At 41.0% G+C, this 23,142-nt stretch overlaps 1 protein-coding gene across 3 annotated transcripts in view; it reads left to right on the forward strand.

Annotated features, from left to right (window-relative positions):
• Positions 1-348: 348 nt before the first annotated feature.
• The window catches only part of DENND2B (DENN domain containing 2B), a 61,483-nt gene continuing 38,689 nt past the window's right edge, over positions 349-23,142 (forward strand). Inside the window, exons 1-6 of one of the 3 annotated variants that reach the window (XM_084286976.1) lie at positions 349-998; positions 4,850-4,986; positions 15,733-15,881; positions 18,535-18,750; positions 21,103-21,199; positions 22,190-22,234. In XM_084286976.1, the coding sequence (XP_084143102.1) occupies positions 364-998; positions 4,850-4,986; positions 15,733-15,881; positions 18,535-18,750; positions 21,103-21,199; positions 22,190-22,234 (1,279 nt within the window). In that variant the 5' untranslated portion in view covers positions 349-363. Of the gene's footprint in view, positions 999-4,849; positions 4,987-15,732; positions 15,882-18,534; positions 18,751-21,102; positions 21,200-22,189; positions 22,235-23,142 lie in introns of those variants that run through there. The other 2 variants (XM_084286977.1, XM_084286978.1) reach the window with 2 other exon arrangements.

Genomic DNA, 23,142 nt, shown 5'->3' on the forward strand with positions numbered 1-23,142 from the left:
GTCAGTGTAGGCGCTTTGGATAAAAGGTTGTCTGTGTTCAAGTCTGAGGACCAAAAGGAGACCCCAAAGGAGGCTCAGGATGGGGACGCAATAGGGAGCCATCCGCTCGCCCGGAGCACTCTTTCCTTGGGCACTGCTGCGAACTTGAGGAACCTCTCCCTCAGCCGGGCGAGCGTCCGCTCCCAGGTGCTGGACATCAGGCAGAAGATCACAGAATGGGAGTGTCGCCGGGAGCTGTCTCCCAGGATGAGCGTGTGTGCGGACAAGAGGGATGCTGGGGAGAGGTCAGGCAGCGAGAGCTGCCCTAGTGTGCTGACGTCTCCCTGCAGTGAGAAAACATTTGATTTCAAAGGGTTTAGAAGAATGAGCCGAACGTTTTCGGAGTGCTCTTACCCAGAAACAGAGGAGGAGGAACTGCTGGACAGGGATTCCTGCCATCGGGTAGAAAAGAGACCAGGCAGGAGCGAGCCTCCTGCTGCTGCTTTCCTCAAGGGCCACGTGAGGAAGGAGTCCTCTGCTGTGCTCAACAGAATACAGAAGATCGAGCAAGCACTGAAAGAGCAGCCTGGCAGGGGCCTCCCCCAGTTACCAAGCAGCTGTTACAGTGTTGACAAAGGGAGGAAAAAGTCTCTGAGTACTGTGGAGGGACTGGGTGAAAACCTAAGTAATAGCAAAGGAGGGAGTGTTATTTTGGGGGGTGAACCAGAAACACCCACTGAGGTTGAGAAAAGCATTAAGACAAAACAGGGGGTTACTGCAAACTCTGCTGACCCTAAACTGCTCCTCGAAAGCCCCGCTAACACCGTGGTGAATCCTGTACCCAAGCCCAAACGCACCTTTGAATACGAAGCAGACAAAAACCACAAAAGTAAACCAAGCAATGGCCTACCTCCATCTCCTACTTCTGCTGCTCCTCCCCCCCTCCCATCCACCCCTGCACCCCCTGTGACCAGACGGCAGAAGAAAGAGTCGCGCTTTCACAGAAAATCCCAGAATAGGTAAAAGTCTAGGAAATGTCTTGAGCTCGATCTTCAAATAAATAACCGTGGTGTATTATTTTAGTAGCAATATTTCAAATTCTCCCTCTAATAGGATGCTTTTGACCTGAGAAATGCTAGGAGTTGCTTGCAAGACAAGTATTTTTTCCACTGGACTGCTCTGTTGGGATGCACTGGCAAAATACCCGTGCATAGCTACAATTTTGGAGTTCTCCATCCTGCATTCCTTGATCCCTGGAAAAGTCTTCAGGTCCTTTTGGCACAAATGCCCTTACTTGAGATTTTTAATGGAGCAAAATTTCATTATCTTCTTGAAGCAGGACCATAACTCATCTGTTGTAGTCCTGTCTGCCTGTTTACTGCAAGATATATCTGCAGAGGGTTTGTGTTTCCAAAGCTTGTTGTTTGTGTTTCCAAAGCAGTTGTGTCAGTTTTATGTGACATTGGTGATCTTCTATAATTCAGTGCTTAGAAATGGTCATAAGTTGCTATCAACAGCTGTAGAGGATTAGTGTTGAGAAAACCATATTTTAGCACAGAAGGGACTTTATATATTCCTGAGTTAATGATGAGCAGAGTATATGGCAACATTTCCACAGCAGTCTGTGGAGTTCAACTTGTTTTAATTACATGATTCCCATTGGCTTTTTGGAAAGGGTAAAACTTATTCTGCTCTCCATTTAGAAAATTGTAGGGATAATTGTTGATAAAAAATCAAAGTATTGTATTTTGAACATTTGTTCAGCTATCTGTGCATGTGTACAATACACGCGCAGCTGAAACTTAGTGACAAGCTTTGCAAGTAGCTGTTAAACAACATCTCAAGTGAATGCTGTGAATTCAGTATCTGGTGTTTGATGTTGGCTCAATTGATTATAAGTTTATGTTAGCACAACCTGACCTGAAGTGCTCTGGGGCAGGAAAAGGAGAAGAGGAGCCTTCAGAATCTCTTTCAAGAAACACCTGTTTCTGAAATGGGTCAGACAACTCTGCTGGTGTACATTGCTTCTCCGAGAAGGAGAGGGGAGAAATGTGGAAAGCCAAGCTCTGATTAGCAACAATTATCTTTGAGTCATGGCAATAACCTCAGTTAGAGGAAACAAACCTAGATTTTAACAAGAATTTGTGAAATAAGCCTGACCTCATTTTGTTCACTGCAGCATATACAATGCACAGAAGCTGGACAGTAATTTTTAGATGTTGAGGTATAAACGGTAGCCTTTATTGGAAAACTAAGGGGCAAATAGTAAAATAGTCTGGGTAAAGTGGCAAGGTCTGTGTGGTGGGTGGGAAGAGGAATGAATCACGAGACGATTCTTGCCACAGAATCTCCTTGTGTCCTATGTCTAAGTGATCAAAGTCAGTCATCACCGGTACTTTTCAATATTTTTATCCGGTACTTTTCAATATTTTTACCCGGTACTTTTCAATATTTTTATCCGGTACTTTTCAATATTTTTATCCGGTACTTTTCAATATTTTTATAAACGATCTGGATGTAGGAATAGAGGGTATTTTGAGCAAGTTTGCTGATGACACCAAACTTGGAGGAGTTGTGGACTCAAATGAGGGCGTAAAGGCCTTACAGAGGGATCTGGACAGGTTGGAGAGCTGGGCGATCACCAACCGCATGAAGTTCAATAAGAGCAAGTGCCGGGTCCTGCACCTGGGACGGGGAAACCCTGGCTGCACGTACAGACTGGGCGATGAGACGCTGGAGAGCAGCCTAGAAGAGAGGGATCTGGGGGTCGTGGTAGACAGCAAGTTGAATATGAGCCAGCAGTGTGCCCTGGCAGCCAGGAGGGCCAACCGTGTCCTGGGGTGCATCAAGCATGGCATCGCTAGTAGGTCAAGGGAGGTGATTGTCCCGCTCTACTCTGCGCTGGTGCGGCCTCACCTCGAGTACTGTGTGCAGTTCTGGGCACCACAGTATAAAAAGGACATGAAACTGTTGGAAAGTGTCCAGAGGAGGGCTACGAAGATGGTGAAAGGCCTGGAGGGGAAGACGTACGAGGAACGGCTGAGGTCACTGGGCCTGTTCAGCCTGGAGAAGAGGAGACTGAGGGGAGACCTCATCACAGTCTACAACTTCCTCGTAAGGGGGTGTCGAGAGGCAGGAGACCTTTTCTCCATTAACACTAGTCACAGGACCCGCGGGAATGGGGTTAAGCTGAGGCAGGGGAAATTTAGGCTGGACGTCAGGAGGGGGTTCTTCACAGAGAGGGTGGTTGCACACTGGAACAGGCTCCCCAGGGAAGTGGTCACTGCACCGAGCCTGGCTGAATTTAAGAAGAGATTGGACTGTGCACTTAGGCACATGGTCTGAACTTTTGGGTAGACCTGTGCGGTGTCAAGAGTTGGACTTGATGATCCTTAAGGGTCCCTTCCAACTCAGGATATTCTATGATTCTATGATTCTATGATCTTTGAGTACATGCTCACACTTATTTTGACCATACAAGTCATCTAAGACCACAGTATTTTGGTATGATTAGTTTTTGAGATGAAGTTTTGAAACCTCTTTTCAAGAAGAAGTGCAAATCATGCTTGTGCCTGCTGTTCTGCAAGCTCAGTCTCTTGTCATTGCTGAGTTAGACAACAAATTTGTACAGACTGCACTGTTTGGCCGTGGAGCCTCAGTCCTAGATGGGGTTGGTAGGCATGAGTTCAGTGCAAAAACAATGTTTATCAGTTTAGGTAATGATTAGCTGAGTGTAAATTTTAGGATTTGCGGTGCTATCATGTGTATCTCTGGATTCTTGCAAATCAGTTTGACATTTTGCAGGTTAGGTTTCTATTTGCTTGGAACATACGTGTGGTTTACGCTCACTGGAACATCAAGAGAATGGACAGTTGATATTTATTCTTTTAATATTTTGGTTGAAAACAGCTTTTCTGGTGGCTATTTTAACTTCATAATACAATGAAGATGAACACTGGCCCTGGTAGAGCTAACAGTGCAAACCATATACCTCCTAACTTCAGTGTAGGTAGTGCCCCAGAGAAACCAGAGCTGGGCAAACTGGAGAACGGGGAGGGCGTGGACAGCAGCTTCTTGCAATCTGCAGGACTCTCCTGCATGCAGCTGGAGGAGTTATGATGCCAAACCTCCCATCCACAGTGACAGGAGAGAGCACAGGAAGGAGGGACCAAGACTCTCTCCAGGAAGCCATCTGAGCCAACTGTCCCTCACCTTCCTGCCAGAAAGGCCAAATCTTCAGGGCCCAGCCTTCACCCAGGGTTGCTCATGCACCCCTGACAGCCTTTATTTATATGCTTTTATTTATATGCTTTGTCCTTTGCTGACAGTGCTTGACACAAGCTGTGCAAGGGAGATGGGTGACTTCTACACACTTGTATCTGCCTTTGGCATTTGTACACTGCTTTTTATGTTAGGATGTATCTGAATGCTCAAGACATGAGTATTTTCAAACTAAAGTTTACATCTGCTAAGGCAACTGGTGGAGGAGTGCTTTCCAGATAAACGCCTTTTTCTTGAGGAGAGGGCCCTGTGTTTCTCCTGGCAAGCACAAAACAATTTCTAGTCTGATGACTGTGCAGCTAACTTACTATGTAACTGATGAAACATATTCCATGCTTTCTGCGTATTTTCTCCTTCTCTGTATAAAGGGGATAACAATACTTCCAACCTCATAAAGGTGTCACTGTTTTTTATACTGACTACTGCTGTCAGTACAGGGCTTGAGGGTCCTCTACGAGTCCTCTTAAAGCATGATATGTGATTTATTTTTTAGTTAATTTATATGCATTTCTTAACAAACAATTGCTCAGCAAAGTATTTGAGTCATTTTTACATTCTAGTTACTAATTACTTATTGTTTTAACTTCAGAAAATCCTTTGAGTTTGAGGATGCATCAAGTCTGCAGTCCTTGTACCCTCCCTCCCCAACTGAAAATGGGACTGAAAGCCAGCATAAATTTGGATCCAAGAGCACTTTAGAAGAAAATGCCTACGAAGACATAGTAGGTAAGAACCTGTTGCATTATATGAACTCACACTGGGTTATTGAGCTGTCGTGGTCAGGCTGTGCATTGCTGAACATATGCCCTGTGCAAGAATATTCAATGCTGACAGCAAAGAGAGATTAAATGAAAGGCAAATGATTCTGTTGTATCAGAGCAGATGTAATTCTCAGTCCACACACAGGAGGTCTTGATTCTTTAGAACTTTGTTGAGTGGTATTAGAGACAGCCTGGTCAGGATTTTTCATGCTTTACAAGAAACAAATACATATTTTTTTTTAACAAAGCCTTGGCCTGAAGCCTTGAGCGATGTAAAAATGTAAAGTGAAATAGATACAGAACTATCCAACAGCAAGATTAACCTCAGTGGTCTTGTGTGGTCAGCTTGAGCTTTTCAGGACTTCTGTGGGGACTGCCCCAAAACAGTTGCATGTAGCATAATTCCTGGTCTCCCCTCAGTCCCAGTTGTTGGTTAAAGAAAAATTAATTTCCTTTAGCTATAGAATGCACAACGAAAATACTGTTTTGATTAAGCTTCACAAGAAAAACATGTTTCTTTTGGTCTTAGAAGGAAATGTATGGCCTATGCATACATTCTTTTAACATCAAAAAAGTTGTTATAATTACTGAAAATTGGGCAGCCCTTCAGAGCACAGTTTTTCCACACAAGTGATGAATATCTGCACTGTTTTTAACTCTTTCAGTGTTGTATTATTGCAACAAGTAGAAAGGGTACTTCATTTTACTTTGGACAAATCTTTATGATGAATCTTTATGATGAATCTTTATGATGAATCTTTATCTACTGCAAACTGGAGGGCTACCAAAGTAGTCAGGGGCCCTACAGCACATCATCTAAAGAGATACTGAGGGAGCTAGGCTTACTTAGGCTGGCAAAAAGGAGGCCCAGAGGCAATCTAATGTTGCTTACAAATGTCTGAAGGGCAAACAAAGAGGATAGCACAAAAATCTTCTTGGTCATGGCAGTTGATACAGCAAGGGACAGTTGCCATAAATTTCAGCTTGGGGCTCTTTGTCTGTCTTATCTAAATTCTGCCTCTGGTTTGTCAGCCTCAGTGAAATCAAGACTTCACTCTTTCAGTTTTCAGCTGTACTCTCCCTCTGTGCCATTCAAAATAAATGCTATCAGAACACCAAAAATGCTTTTGTTCAGTGTCTGCTTATAAAAATATGAGAGCTTATGCAGATACTAAAAAGATTTTTCTGTGGAGAGCATCTCCATATGATCATCAGCCGTCTCCATGAACAGCCAGACCACTGTCCAGTCCACACTTGACAATGTATTGTGCATTACAGTGCTCATCTTTGCTCAGGGACTACCGACATGCTGCCACATCTTAAGTGTAATGTGTTTGCTTTCCTTGATTTGGTTTGTTTAAAAAAAAAAAAAAAAAGAAAAAAAAAAAGAAAAGAAAGAAAAAAAGTGCAGGACTAGTAAGAATCTTTCTTCAAATGAGAAGAAATCTTGGGTTCAATGAAACAAAATGACAGTGGGCTCTTCCAACTCACAGGAACTCTAAATTTGCTTTCTGCAAATTATAATTTGGGCTTTTTGTCAGGGCAGTGGGAAGAGAATGCAAAATTTCTGATCTGTGGACAAACACAGAACTTCATTGTTTTGTATTACTTTTTAACAGTCTCATTCCAAAGCACTTCATTCAATACAGGCAGTGAGGGGGGAATAAAAATTCAGTGTAATTCTTATAAACTGTCAAATGTGATTAAAGACAAGCCAAAGTAGTTTGATCTCTGGCTTTAAAGAAACCAATGTAGTTTTGCATATCACATCTGCATAATTTATACCACTAGTGCTAGACCCCTGTCTCTAAGTAGCACTCTTGTACTCATGTAAACCAGGTGTCTGTAAGAGCGAGTTTATTTTATAGACTTATGTCTGCTTCAAAGCTAGAAAGAACTCTGCTGCTTTGTATTTTCTTTGCAAACAGTTGTCCTACAAGTGGTAGGGTTTTTTTTTCTCTCTCTCTCTTTTTTTTTTTTTCTATAGCTGGTTGAATATCCTTCCCTAAATGCTTGTAGGTAGCTAAAATATTGTCATTGTAGCAATAAATTTAATAAAATCTCCCTCACCACCCACAGAATCAAAACTTTTAATGCAGATATCATCTATCAGAGAGCACCGTCTAAAAAGGCGTATATAATGTTAAACACCTACAAGGTGCTGTGTGGGGTACTGAATGCTCTCACTCAGGCTAGTCCAATTATCAAAATGCAGCTTTTAAGCACATAGGTACTAGGAGTGGAGTAATTTTTTTCTGGGATTATTACATGACCGCATCATCTGATGCACACTAAACTTTTATCTTTCTCCTGGTGCCCTTACGGTGTTTCCTTCTTTAATGGTGAGGACAATGATGAACTGCTGTGGGTAGTTTGTTATTTTGAGAGCTGACTTTAAGACTTTTTATTTAAGGTACTTTAAAACCAAAAATCATTGCTGTTTGAAATCTGTGGATATAACGAACCAGAGACTTTGTTTAATTTTGTAATATTTAATTACATTTTAATAAATAAAATATCTACATGTTAAGTTCAAGAGAGGTACTGGATTGGAACATAATGATCCATTCTGCATTAATCAAAAAGCAACGGCATAAAGGCATACACATTCCTAATATTAATCAGAGCTGTATTCCATGTGCAAGGAACCATGTGGACTTCATTCATCTTCTGTACTAGCATTCACAGGAATGTGGCAGTCATAGTAAACTTAACATTGTTTTGCTTCTTGTGGTTTTGAATGAGTCTTTAATCAGACAAAAACTGATGTGGCTTTATGAATCCAGTTGGGGAAACCATACTTGGCTTTGTGCAAATTCAAGAAACTATCATAGTATTAAGAGATGTCTGAGACAGTTGCTTCTGCTGTGTTTGTGGACAACAGTATTTCCTGTCATGCGTACCATATGGTTTCAGTATTCCTGTCTGTTCCACTAAATACAGTTGAGATATTTGAATATTGTTATTTAACCTCTGCTGTCTCTGAGGCATTTTTCACCTGACATCTAGAAGAAAGCACAAAAAAAGTTGAAGGAAAGTAAAGGGAAAGCAAGGTTAAGGGAATAATATCAAGTTTGTCTAAAGAAAATCTGGTAAAAACATGTGAATTATGGTTTGTGTTTGCAAGAGAAATTGCATTCACAATTTTGAAATTAAATAATAAGGAGGAAATCTGCTTTGACAGGGGAAGCATTCTTACTGCATATGTAACTCATCAGAGTGCTGGACACAGTAGAACAGGTGGGAATCTCCTCTAAATCTATCTTTCATTTTATTTCTGCCCATCAAGCTCTTAAGAGGAGGAGCGCAAGTGTCTGCCCCTGCCCTGGGGAAGTTTGGTGTTTCCTTGGCAGCAGAGCCCCTAGGAACACCAAGACTGGGCACATTACCATATGGCAGCCAGGTATAGCCTGGCCTGGCCTATGCCAGGAGTTTGGTGGCATGCCAAGGGAATTGGTATCAAAACCTGTGTTAGGACTGCTTGGTGGCAGGTCCTGCTGCTGTGCTTAGATCTCTCCTGGAAGTCATGCCTCTCTCCTTTAACTTTGTGGCTGATACAGTCAGCAGTATGAGGCTCTTTTGTTCATTAAATGCAGGTATTTTTTCAGCAGATGTTTTAGGATGTACAGTAGAAGATGGAGCCTAACAAATACCTTCTGGCTCCAACAGCAGAAATGGACCTCTGCCTGGGCAGATGGGTTAGCTGTTAAAGAGGGACAGGTAACCTAGGCAAGAGGAAAGCCAGTCAAAGGTGTAAGGGTCAAGCAACTGGCACAAATTCCCATGGGGCTTCAAAAACAAAAACAAACCACCAACAACTTTCCTCTAAGTAATGCCATAGTTAATATGCAAAGTTAAAAGTTGAAATGTTTTCATGTTAAAGCTGGGATTCAGCTGTAGAGTTTCGGTTCTGAAAGAGCACAGGCCTTTAGATCTGGGGTTTGATATTGTCCACGGTAATAGAGGCCAGCTTTGAAAGCTTGCACTGGAATGCAGTTCCATCTTCTCCTCATTTCTCCCTATCTCCACATCACAGTTTCTCTGTGTGCCACTGAGGAGACTAGAGACTATTGTCACAGCCTTGATGGGGATGCAGACTTCTTTCCAGCTCTGAAATGCTCAGAGCCATATCTTGGGTTCAGGCCCATCTCCGGCTGTATTTGTATGTTGAGAAGTAACTGATGAAGACTTTTCTGGAGCCTCTGGAACTCTCAGTCAGATGAGTTAGATTATTTCATATTGGCGTTAAATAAAAGGTGATAGTTAAAATGTGTTGGAAATCTGGCCATCTATGGAGGGGGAAGAATGAGAACAGGGGGCAAACAAAGGAAGTGAGGCAATTAAAGGAGAAGCAGCTGCAGACAGCTACTGTAACTGCTTTGAAAGCTACAGCTCAAGTAGTCTAGAAAGTAAAGCAATGTGCCCAGAAATACTGCTCTGGAATCTCTGTAACTGGGATGAATTTCTGAGTGAGATCTTGCTGGTGGGCTTCTAATGGGAGCTTACAGAAATCTGCAGTCCTAGGGGCAGCTTTTTTACACACCTTCCTGCTCTCTGGTTCTGTTCAGTGTCACATTAGGAGATGCTGAGCTCTTCCAACTGGATGTTTCTCTTGACAAATACATTTTGCATCTTAAGAGGAGTTGGAGAAAGGATAACAACTTAATCACTGCTTCTGGAGGCATATTATTAAACTGTTACAATTGTCACCTAAGGTGACTGAGAAGTGAAACTGTGGGATTATATGCAATAATTTATCTGTTTTCCTCTTTGTGCATTTGAGTATCTCACTTCAGTTTGGGGAGAATTGATTTCTTATTTACTTCTGCACTATAACAGGACAGCTAGCTAAGGGTTTGCATGGGCCTTCTTCACGGTCAGGGACCTGGGTGAAATATAAACCATTATAAAGCCCCAAACATGTCAGATTGGTACCAGGTCTAGAAAAGTTTTTTGTTGTTGTTTTGTTTCGTTTATTTATTTATTTATTTAGAGTAAATTTGTTTCCCCCTAAGTCTTATGTTCAGGTTATTACTCAGGAAGCAAAATATCTTGCTTTTGGCGTACGCAGATCTTCTTGAAATTAGTGGAGGACAGTTTGTTGCTGTACTTGGGTAAGTACAGTCTTTTCCAGAGACTTGAAAATGGCCCGAGTTGGGTCTCTCAGCTATTTCACAACACATCAGACTGCATAAGAGAGGAGATGGAGCAATATGTCTCAAATCAGCATTATTAAGCAAAATGTCAGGGCAGCCTAACCCAGGTGGGTGCCTGAGCAGTTAAAATAGGCAGGTGTGAACCTACAAGTAGGATCCTGAGTGTGTAGGGAATGTGGGTGATTTAACCTTCCCTCTGGAGTCCAGTTCTCAAAACAGCATGGTAAAGCACCTTGTCTCTCCTAAACAGATTAGTTGTTTTGCATTCTGATGTAAGCTGGACACAGTACATGTCATGTAACAAATGGGACGATTTAGCTGCTTTACCGAACCCTCCATTAAGTGTGCCAAGAGCTGCAGAAATGATGACTGAGGTCCATTTGGAAGACATTCCTGCTTGAAATTGCTTTCAAATTAGACCGTTTGCAAAGTTCTTCCAGTAAACATAGAAAAGGGTTAGAAAAAGAGTGAGCTGGGGCTCTTGATGTTTCCAGTAAAATCCCATCACCACATGCCACATTATCCTCTGTCATATTATCATACCACATTCTTTTCCATCAGATCATCATCTCGCATCAAAATGGTTGTATGAATCTGGGGGAAACTGGAACTGCTGGGCTGCTGTGGAGCTGAAGCAAACTTGGAGAGAATGTACCTCTGCCAGCAGCGTTGTGCTAGTCCCTTCTCTGAAAACACTTTGGGCTTTTAGTCAGATGCTTATCAGTAGGTCTCCGGATAACTGGTTAGTAAAAGACAAATCTATGATTGGTACAAAATGATGGTGCAGGCTCTGATAAGGGAAATGTGTGTCCCTATCTTTCTCTATGACCCTAGCCTGTCTTTCAAAGTCTAAAAAGCATGGGAGTGTTTTGGAAAGTGTAATTGTGGCAATTTTAATAACAGACTGTATAAGGTAATGGCAGCCAGAGCACATTAAATGAAACAATATCCACATAGGCCTGTCAGAGAAGGGCCAAATGCTCTAGCTGTCTCATCCTATTGACGATCAGGCTGCTGCTTTGTTGCCACATTGGGATACATGGATTTCAGTTATTTTCAATAATCATTTGGCATACAAGAAACGTACACTTTGCCACTTGTGAGGTGCTGACACCTTCTGCCTTAGATAGCCGCACAGCTTAGGAGCCTGGGCTTCCTGTGCAGCCAGTGGGGAAGGCGGCAGGCTTTTAGCTTGGGCATTCAGCATCACTCTCTGGAGACAGCATCTTTTCTGTGTGAGCACAGGGAGCACAGTAATGTAGGCACCAAGATTAAGGCAATTTGACAAGCCATTTCCTTACTATATACCTGATACTTGTTTCTTCCTACTTGTTGGTAGGGCAAAAGAAAGTAGTTACACTCAGTGAACCATGTGGTTTCTCTGACAGTTGTTTCTGCCATCTAAAATTAAGCATTTCCCTGCTTTCTGTCGTTTACAGAGAAGTGTCTGCCTGTATTTTTTTTCCCCTTCAGTCTTATTTTTCACTCCTTTCTCAGCATGAGACAGGCTTGCTGCGCCTGCCTCTGCTTCCCATTTGCCACGTGTGAGAGGCTGAGCAGAGGAACATTGTGTGCTGCCTCAGGACTCGGTGGGGCTGACTCGCAGAGCCTCACGGACTGAGAAACTGCAACTGCTGGAGGAAACTCTTCAATGCTTAAGATCAAGGCACTACATTCCTCCTGGCTTTTCTAAAGATCCCTGGCTATTTTATCCTTTTTTTTTTTTTTTTTTTTTTTTTTCTTTCCTCTATGGACCAATCTTTAAATTGCCCGTAAGAGCTTGTGAAGATAAATGTCATGTAGATAAATGTCCCATGCTAACTCAGCATTTCAGTACGTAGAATTCAAGAGAATAGGAAACGTGGAGAAAAATAAAGGAAAAAGAAAAAAGCCTGTAGAGGGAGCTGATCTGGAAGCAGGGTTGGTGATCAGAGACATGAAATAGCAAACCTTTGACAAACACTGTGACCATATGCGCCGTGGGGGTCTGACTCAGCTTCCTTTGAAGTCAGTGATAGTCTGCTCCTGTCTTCTGCAGCAATTGGATCAGCCTCGTTAAGACAAGCATGGCCTCTATACTACGCTGTCTTTCTTCCTATCTGTCTTGGCTTCCAGTAGAGACATCATATGGAAGGAACAAGGACATTTCTTTGCTCTTTCACTGTAAATGTGTTTTCCTTTTGCAGCAAATACAAATGAATACAAAAGCACTACAGCTTGCAGATGGTAAATATTCCTTGCCTTGGTCTCTGGGATTAGAGAAGTGATGTTGTTGAGGAGAAATGCTGAGGTCAAAGCTGCAAACCTCTGGAGCCAGCCCAGCTGTATGGAAATCTTCCTCATTTTTGTGCTGCTGCCACCACAGCCCTTCCGCGAAGCTTCCTTCTGGTGTGGGATCCACACCTGTGGGTGCCCACCAGCCTCCTGGTCTATGTGCCTGTGGAAGGCAGTCACAGTGCAATGGGATGGGGATAAATGCTATTCTAAGGCAGTTTAGGAAATCCACACACATTTGTTTTGCTTGTGTGCTGTCTTGGGTTTCTTGTAATTTGCCCTTCCTGTTCTTGACACCCAAAAACCAGTCTGTCTGTGCTGCCTGGCACTCTTTTTGCATGTATGGTCCTTTGTGTCTCTTCCACCAAGAAGAGCACACATCCTAAAAAAAAAGTGGTTGTCTCAGGTTTGAAAACTGCTGAAGACCACACAAATAAATTATCTCTTTTAGTTCACTGGCTGAACAAAACACTTGGTTCTAGTGTCAAACCAGTAAAAAAAAACAGGTTGTTTCAGACTGATCAGACTATTTCATTATCAGAGATTTCTTGGGGAAAGAGGTTACTCTTACAAAAAAAAAAAAAAAAGAAAAAAAGAAAAAAAGTGGCATATTTAATCTCAAGACATCGTTTCGAAATGAAAAAAAAAAAAAAAAGGGACCTGAAGTAAATTGATTTTTAGGCAAATGATGAAAATAAGTAAGTGCTCTTGAATGGCAAATCAGTCATCTGAAGAAACTCACACAGCTCTAGGGAAAGGGTTAAAATCCCTGTGGTGTCTCCACTGACCTCCGTGTTACACTGAAGAGGAATTTGGCCAGAGCTTTCTTTTGGTAGACAATCTGAGTCAGAAAAGCAGCCTCTGCTCATTATTTCTTGCTCCTCCTTCTTCTCTCATCCAAGACTTCTCAGGGCCCGTTTCTATACTTAATATTTTAGATCAACATTTGTAATGCTGATTTTAGCTGGATTCAAGCTATTTTGTTTTACATAGTGTCTGGGAAGGAGAATCACTCTAAGCTTTTTAAACGCTTTACCGTTTAGAAAAGGTTTCTTTTCAACTGATGAACTTGTTTCTTCTCAGAAGTTTGGATAATATGCAGACTAATGTAATAACATTAGTAATCTGTTTTCTCAAGGAAGTGTGTGTTTAACCACTGTCCAATATAGTTGGGTATTTTGAAATCTGCTGATCCGTTCTAAAATGCTTGCTTGACCTATACTTGACTTGGGCTTACAAGAAATTTTATTATGCTAGTACTGTCCAATTAGCTGTATTGTTGTGATTGTCATATCTAAAGCTGTAGCATTTAACAGTAACATTTACTGTGCAATGTCTATTTATTTTTCTTCCTGCAGAAGGAGTCAATCAGTTCTATAGTCCTCCTAGGACATCTGTAGCTTTAAATTATTTTGAGAATATTTGTTACTTCAGATTTATCCTATCGATTGCATTCATCAAAGCGTCTTTCTTTTAAGTATTTCATGCACCTGAAGGCATCCTTTCTATACAGCATGTGGACTGACTATTGACAGTGCAACCTCTGTAATCAGATTCCCTCTGGATGAAATAATTGGCTTGTGACTGCCAATTCAAACATTCTTCAAGAGCAGCAGTTATTCAGGTCGCTAATTAAAACAATGCGAAAACATTCACTCTTGTGCTTACTTTTGACTAGAAATCTTAGTATGATGCACTACTGAAGCAGACCCCTGGTTTTACTGGTAACGTGTGAATGTGTGATCTTGCTAATCGCAAGCTCTTATCGCTATAACTGACAGATCAAGCAGACCTGTGTTTCTAGGCTTATCAGTAAACTAGAAACACAAATCATTTTACTTTTCTTTTGTGCGATGAGAAACTATAGTATTCTGTCTAGAATGAAAACTGATAGTCAAAAGGACAAGGGTATTAATTCAAGCCATGCTCTCATTGAAAGTAACTATACCTCAGCTGTGACCTCCGTGAAAAGTGAATATTGTCTCTGTGAATAATAAACCATGCTATAGCTTTCTGTCCAAACTTCCTAATTAATACAGTATATAATAAAACCTGGATTTTTTCTAAACCTTATATATAATAGCTTGAGTTCTGGTATATATATTGTACTAAACCCAGAAGTTTCACAGTCAACTTTAGATATAATGACAAAAACAAGATTGTCCAAAGCTTTGAACTTCCTGTGCGTTTCAAGCTTCTGCAGATTCAGGTTTTGAATTTGAGTAGATGACTTGGGTGGGATGATTTCCTATGCAAGGTGATCGGAAAACTGGAAGGACCCTGTGCGTGAAAATCCTGAAGTTCTAAGCCAGCTGCTGATTATGTGTTGTCTGAACTGGATACAAAACTTTCATTTTACTGGTGGAGTTCATTCCTCTTTGTGCTTCTTAGCTTGGTGAGAGGTTTAGTGAGTTCAGTATTTCTGCGAAGACGAGTTGCTCCACCAGTCCTTAGATGGAAATGGCTGCCAAAGGGTTTTGGAGCTCATTTAGATCTATACTGTAAACTTTGGTTCTGGTTTTCAAAGACTGAGAAGACAAAGATTGCAGTCTGCTTTTCCATGTATTTTTTCATTTATCTCATATTTAGTGATTAGCAGTTCAAGCCTTCATATATTACCAGCAGGATGAGTACCCTTCTGGGCAAAACAAAATTTATGTAAGTTGAAACGAATAGCTGCTCAGTCAGAAGGTGAGATATATTTTAAAGAACACCCTGAGGATGTAGCATGGCTGGTGCAGAAATTCTTCCCTCATCTTTTACGTTTTCCAATCTTCTCTCTTGGCACTGCTGAGCTGAGTTGCTTATTCTTTCTTTGCCTTCTCACAGGGGAAGAGAAAAATGAAGGTAGCATCACATAAAAGTAGTCTTGTCGTGTGTAAGGGTGGTATGTTGAGAACAGTTATTTATTGCTATTCCTTTCACCCTTTGAGTGGCTGCTATAGATTTATAAAATCTACTGATATACTTTAAAGTAGTTATGTGCCTTAGTTTTTATATATCAATAAATTTTGCACAGCTGCGGATGCTCAGAAGCACGTCTTGTGAAATCTTTGTGTTTTATTAAAAAAAAAAAAGGAAAGTAAAAAAAATGTCGACCTCATAGCCAAGTTCTCCTCCAAATACTTCCAGCTGCAGCGAGAGGGATGAGTCATGCTGAAAGCTGAGGAGCTTTTCTTAAAGCCTTTCACTCGGTTCACATGATTTTTTTTTTAATTTTACATTCCTGTCTGTTTTTCTTTTCTTAAAAAAAAAAATAAACACAAAAAAAAATCGTGAAGGAGAGTCACCCAAGGAAAACCCGTATGAGGATGTGGAGCTGAAGGGCCGTCACGCGGGCCGAAAATCCCATCAGCTCCCCGAGAACTCCCTAGATTCTTTGCACAGGATGTGGACTCCGCAGGACAGGAAATACACATCACCTCCCCAGGTAATGCACGGCTTCGCAGCGCGCGAGTTGCATTTCTTTCTGCGCTCAGAGCTTCCTTAAAGCTGCTGCGAGAGAATCAGCTGTGGCATAGGAGGAAGAGCAGCCGCACTGAATGCGAAAGGGTCTCTGGAAAAAGGACGTGATCAAATCCACACATCATTGCTCTTGGCAGCTGTACTGCAGAGGCTCAGCACTGCACTGCAGAAGCTGATTGCTGTTTGGAATAGCCCTGATGAGCGCTGGCTGTGGGCATCCACGTGGCTATGGGCAGAATCCTTCTGCCAGTTGTTTGGGGAGCTGAATCTGGCCCTAAATCCTTTGTGTGGTTACACCTCTTTGTGAATTCCTCAGTGTTTGTTTGATGAGCTTTTAGTAGGACGGGAGGGAGAAAGTCAGGTTCTTAATCTTGCTCCTGTATGATGTGAGGCCTCTCGTGGCTTGCTAATGTGAAGTATGCAGCGTGGCATGGTTTCTTGTAAGATGGAGAAGGCAAAGTATGCCCCCTGCCCTAGTAAATAAATGAATAATAAAATAATTAGAAAAACCTGAGTGTCTGCATTTAACAAGGCTGTATAAACTGTGTTGGCAGCATAAAATAAAACACCGGGAACTCTACAGAGTTTCCATTTTGTGGTGAATTTTCCAAAGCAGTGTGTTTGCTGTGAAAGCTATGAAATGCTAGATTGCTATGCTGTTTATGGGATCGTTGTGTTCATAAGGAAAAACATAAATTTATCACATACTTAATTTTGAGATTCAAAGCTCCTTTTAACGGAGCTTTGTTTTGTACTGAATCAACAGAAAATTTGCAGTTAAAAAAAGGTCAGGAGGATCTACGTTTTTGTCATGTAAAGTAACCTAGAACAAAACTGAATATGTTTTCTTTTGCTTATTCAGTTTGGGTACGTGTGAGCACCACAGTCCCAGAGACAAAAGCATTACCAGGATTCTTAGCACACACCTTGCCCATCAGTTGTAAAACAGGAGTATTTTCAGCAAAGGTACTGAAAAGGGAAAAAGTGGGAAGTGAATAGTCAGGCAGAGTAAGGAGAAACAGAAACTACAACCATGAGGATGACTTTGTAGTGAGAGGCATACTGTGCAGAACAATTACTTTTGGCTGTACTCTGTGTGTTAAAAGGAATTGTGATAGCATTTAGATGGTCCAAAAAGATGTCCTCGTGAGGGTAGGACCCATACAGGTCCATGGTAAGATACTGTCCACTGCTGATGTCTTACGCAGGGTGATCAAAGAACATACAGATTAAAGTTGCTTCTGTGAAGTTTCTCAGGAAATAAGTATTCTCTGGTATCTACGCAACACGGCTATCTTTATTCTGGTAGCTTCTTTTTGAAATGCCGCCAGGAGTTTCCGTCAGTCCTGCCATAATTGTGCTGTCATTTTGTTGATATATAAAGCAAAGGGACACTAAGAGCAGGTCAGCTATGAGCCTGGGCAGTTCTCTGATGACCAGAAATAGAACGGTCTCAATTTCCTGAAAAATGGCAGCTTTGTCAACAATTTATCACCCAGTTTTTCCAGCATAGCAACATAGCTGGATTAGCAACATGACTCTTCAGTCATGGATGATGATAAACAAGATGGAAGAGATCAGAAGGTCAGCAGGCTTTCACCAATCATCTCCAAAAAGAACTTTCATTTCGAGACAGCTGCAGATTTTCCTGGCATGCAAACCTGTGGTAAGCAGAGACCTCAGAAACACTGGCTTGTGGTCATTTTGAATCCCAATCTCTTCTTCTTTCCCTTTTGTTGTTTTCAATTATTAAAGTCATCAGATAGAAGAAGAATATGTTATTGATGATGATGTGTTTGTGATGCAAAACTCACGCATACAGAAACACCTACTTTTAATCCCAGATTGTATGGCCCTGTAGTAGGTAAACCCTCCAAGTAAAACAAATGGGACATTTGCTACTGCGGGTAGCAGTCTGTCCTTCACTTGCATCATAGGGAAGCTGGAAAGAGAACCCAAAGACCTGACCCTGCCAGCCTGCGGATTAACCTTCCCAAGAGCTGGGCAGAGCTGCTTTGAGGACTGTTCCAGGAGAGTGAGAGCCCCATTTTTTTTTAAGATAGATGTTACTTGATGCCTGTTCCCACCAGTGAGATCTTGCCTTCCTTGCTACAATGATAATTGATTTGTCCTTTAAAGAGAATTCCTTGGGAAGGCAGGACAAAGCTGTAACCCAGCCTCTGCATATTGATGGATCTTAAAGCATCTTGACATGGTGGAAATTCAGCCAGCTTGATTTTCTACTTTCTTTCTCTAGGAGGAACAGCAGCCTCAGTGTAGTCACTCTGGATTTTCACCACTGCAAGTGAGAGAGATCAGGCCCATCGTATCACTGTTTTGATGTCCATCAGACTTCTAAGTTAGGTTTGAATGCTCATGGTGTGGGCGCATGGAAATCCAAAGCCAAATGCAGTCTACTGTTTTCTTTGAAATTTAGATAAAGCCTTAGATATTGACCCCTGTTTCTTCAGTTTGACCTTGCACCCTCTTTTTGCACATACTTTATAGGGTGCAATGGTGCGATGTCCTTGCGTAGCTACCACTCGCTCACAAAGAGCTTCTTCTGCACTAAACGTTGACAAGGAGGGGAAAAGCTCAAGCTGTTCTTGTTCCCACAGCTACCTTCGAAGCCTAGCAGCCAGTCTCTGCGTGTTGGGAACTGGTCAGAAAGGAAGAGCCACCGCTTACCACGGTTACCCAAGCGGCACAGCCACGATGACATGCTGCTGCTGGCTCAGCTTGGCATTCCCTCTTCCCCCTCCAGCCTCAATGAGGACAGCCTGAGTACCACAAGCGAGCTACTGTCTACACGCCGGGCCAGGAGGATCCCAAAGGTACTGGCGGGATGATCTGGTCCCAACAAATTGTCCTCTAGGGAGATAAAACTCAATGCAAGGCCTCAGTTACAAGGCTTACGCTGGGGTTAGGTCACCTGTCTGCAAGAGCCTGCAAATTTCTATCCCACCTTTAGCCATTTATTTATTTATTTAGCCATAGAAAAGCTCTTTTTTTTTTTTTGCATCCTAAAGGAAATTTGAGATCAAAACAGAAAAAGTAACTCTTGGGAGCCAAAATGTATTCATTTTTTTTACACACATCCCTACTGTGAAATCCCTTCTCTAAAATTAGATAGCTCTCCACTGGTCCAAAAGTAGCAAACGTCTGATTGCCATCTTTGCAATGAGTTGATTTTAAGCCAATTCTGTTTTCCATACGTTTCTTTAAGTTTTGTGGGCCAGAGCATTTTGTGTACCTAACATTATGATTTTGCATGGGTGGTGGCCAATTATTATTTATAATATGGAGCAGCATCTGAAGTGTGTTTTTTTTTCCCATCACTTGTTTGGTTTTGGGAAAACAATTATTATTGACTTAATATGTTTCTCTGCATTTACTCACAGCTTACCCCATCCTCATAACCCTGTTGTCTTGAAGGATTTGAAGCAAAAACTGATTTTCTATTTTGCAAGGAGTTCAAATTTTCCAATTCAAAATGAAATGTGGAAAAAACCTACAAAGAAACACAACCCCCTGAAAAAAAAAAAAAAAAAAAGCATACCAAACAAAACCCAGGCCTTTCCTAGTACAATAGCAACAAAGGGGAGAGAACTGCCAATATATTTATTTTTGGCTTCTGAACAAAGGCAATTTTTACTGTATTCAGCTCTTTCCTTTTCTTATTAAACAGTATATTTTAAAGTATGTGGCTGTAAATACTGTGACTGGGGAGAGATTTTTATGTCCCTGTCAATTAGTTTGAAATTCTGCCTAAGCCAGAAGCAAAGAAGAAAATTAACATTATGTCCTTAATATTTACTGTATTTTTACTTTTTAGTGGATAATCTCATGTTTTTATTGAGATAATATTAGTTATTAGAGAAAAGACTTGAACCTGAGAAACCCCTGTCCTGCATCACTGCCCCATGCCTGCATAGATACACAACACAAAGAGAAGATAGCAGGGATGCTTCATGAAGCAATATCTAAATGCTTTTTTTTTTTTTTTTTTTTTTGATATATATAAAAAGAAGGGCTTTCTTCACCACCATGCAGGTGTTTTACTCTTGGTGAAGCAGCTCAAGTAGACAAAGTGCTAAGCAACCCAGCGAAGGGAGCACAAAATCCCAGCAAGGCCCCTCACTGGTTGCCTCCTGTTTTTCCCCAGAACAAATCTTGATTTAGTTATTGGTTACCTCCTCTGGTCTGCTGTCCTGGCTCCCCTCCTCAGCTACTTTGGGCTTCTCCTTCTGGTAATTATGACTCGAATACCCAACCACATAATGGTGTGTGTTTGGAAATGGAGAGAGGGGCCTTATTTAGTTCTTATTGTGCTCAGTAGAAGCATAAAGAGAATTTGTGCAGTAACTGTAAAATTTGCCATAAAAAATAGGTATATGTTTCAAATAGCACTCCTGATAAAATACATAGTCAGCATGATTCAACTGTTGGAGGGACTGCATGAGATTTTGTACTAGTCTGAGCTCTGTTACTGACTTTCTGTTGTGTCTATAGCAAATCAGCTTCTATCTCTGAGTTTATTTCTCTCTGCAAGCTGAAATAAAACAGCTTTTTCAAATTGTGTAATAGTTCTGTTAGTAAAGCTGCTATGGAATGAAATATGCTATTATGAACCATTATAAAGATTAATTGCTTCGTATTTGTGACTTTTCAGAAATAATATATTGTTTAATTAGTAATTTTTAGTAATCCCAACATCTTGTTAAAGTCACTAAACATCAATCCTTTCCTTCATCTCAAATTATTTTAGATAGGCAGTTATTATATGGATTAGTCTTGTTGAGGGAAGTCATAAAGATGATTAGCAGGAGTTAAAACTCCAGCAACTGCTTGCTTTAGCCAGCACTAGTAGCTCGTTTTAAAATACATTTGTAGATAAGGTTAAGAGTGAAGAAAATAGATACAGAACCTCTGAAGGTCAGTAAGTACAGCACAAGTTGGAAGGGGAAGGGAGGAGAAGTCCATATGGGCCAGATCCTCAGCTGATATAATGTGATTCAAACAATGGGATTAAAAATAAGAGAGTTGCACTTTGAACTAGTAAAGGTTTAAGGGCATCCAGCTGACCTATAATCCATGGTCAAATTGTTTAGATAAATCCATTAATTAAAAGTTTCATAGCAGGGAAATGTTTGGCCTTACTGTTTTCTCACTTTCCTATTTTGCAGCTTGTCCAAAGAATCAATTCCATCTACAGTGCAAAAAGAGGGAAAAAACGATTGAAGAAGCTTTCTATGTCCAATATTGAGACAGCGTCCCTGCGAGGTACAACACATGCATCATGGTTCAGTGATCCATTTGAATATTAGAGAATTAACAGGTTCCTGTCTTTCATTTGCATGTACCTCAGGCTCAGCTTTGTTTAGAACTTTCTGGTATGAATGATATTAACTTTGTGAAAGGAGAAAAATGGGGATAAGCTAAAAATAAACCATATTATCACGGATGTCTATGCAATTAATCTTGTGACCAGCTAGACTTACTCAGCCTGTTCTTTAGTTCACTTCTTCAGTAGTTTGCATCTCTAAGTTTTGTCCAGAATTACAATTTGACTCTCTAATTCATTCATGCTTTTTCCTGGCATGAATATTTGATTATAACTCAGCCTGTGCTTTGGATTGCTTCTGGAAAAGCATGGGCCCTGAAAGAAATTCAGGCTGTGTTTGTAATAGGAGTACAATGAAGTTTAATACAAGTACACCTCAGAAATGCATCTTATTGCAAAATTACTTTTGCATGTTACTCTTGGTCTGGTGATTCTGCTGATTAAATCTAAATCTAATTCTGCTGATTAAAAATGTTACCCAGACAAAGCTGGTAAGGCTTCCCTTGACTTCTCAAGTGCTACATAACTTCCTTTCAAAACAAACAAACAAACAAACAAAATAAATTGCAAAAAGTCTGAAAAAGTAGTGGGTGGGGTAAAAATTCATTTTTAAAATGTCTCAGTCACCTCTTTAGCTTAGCATAGGTGGCAGTTCAGTGCAACCATTTGCTGGAAGGGAGAATGAATTCTACATTTTCACCAAAATGAAGCTCTTGTTCTCAAGCAAAATTAAAAATTATTTCAATGGAAACATAATTTAAATAGTCACTCACACTGTTTATTTCAAGATGTTTTAAAACTCAGGAGGACAGCCTGTGTGGATCACAAGGTTCAGTGTGAGGTGTGTGTTTTTCACGGTTTCACCACAGTAAACTGAGTTCGTGTTTGCTTTGGTTTTACATTAACTGATCCCTCTGTCTCCTCTACAGATGAGAACAGTGAGAGTGAGAGTGACTCAGATGACAGGTTTAAAGGTAAGGGGTCAGCCTTTAACAGCTTCTAGTCAGCCACTGTCACGTACCCTGTCAACATACATTCTCATGCTACTGCACATTGTTCCTGTCCATGACCTGTATTTTCCTTCCTGAACTATTCTAACTTCATTACTGTAGAGCTCACAAAAATTCCAACACAGCAGCATGAATGTGGAAAGCAAGGACAAAATGAACTGTGAGGATCTAACAAGGATTTGGCAACTGTGCCAGATAATGAAGAACAGGACCTTTGATAGATTTGCTTTGTCAGCTACTTCACAGATGCTAGTATTTTCCAGACCAACTACTGGGTGCAAACTGAGAGGGATGAGGTTGGATAAATATACTTTCTTCTTATTCATATGCTGCTTTAAGTGTTTGCTTCTAGCTGCTGTTGGAGGCAAGATACTGGGTATGATCCAGTGTAGCAGTTCTCATACTCTTTTATAGGTCTGCAGTCTGCAAATTGTAGAAATTCCTTTATCAGTACACGGCACCTGCACAAACTCTGCTTAAGCCAGGCCAGTAAATTAGTCTGTTATTTTCAAGAGTCCTGATAAATGGACAGAACTGTAAAAGAAAGTCAAAAGCAGCAAAAGCAGACTTTTATTACTAAAAACCTATCATATTATTAATAAGTGAGGGCAAAAAATACCCACAGGAGCACAGAGCTGTGGTTATAAGATGAGGAGAAAGTGTTCTTATCTGTCTGCTACAGGTATCACCTGCTTACTGTTCATACAGGAAACCTGGCTGGAAAAAAAATATCTGAGGAAAAAAGATGTGTTCCAAATAGGTGGTGGTAAGACAGAGAAACTCACCCAAAACAAGCTGTATGCAACATTGTACAGCAATATCTGCAAAACAGCTTATTCCTCCTTTGTAGACAGATACCAGCCCCCAAACAC

This window comes from Netta rufina, assembly GCF_964035555.1.
Source record: "Netta rufina genome assembly, chromosome: 5".
NCBI lineage: Eukaryota > Metazoa > Chordata > Aves > Anseriformes > Anatidae > Netta > Netta rufina.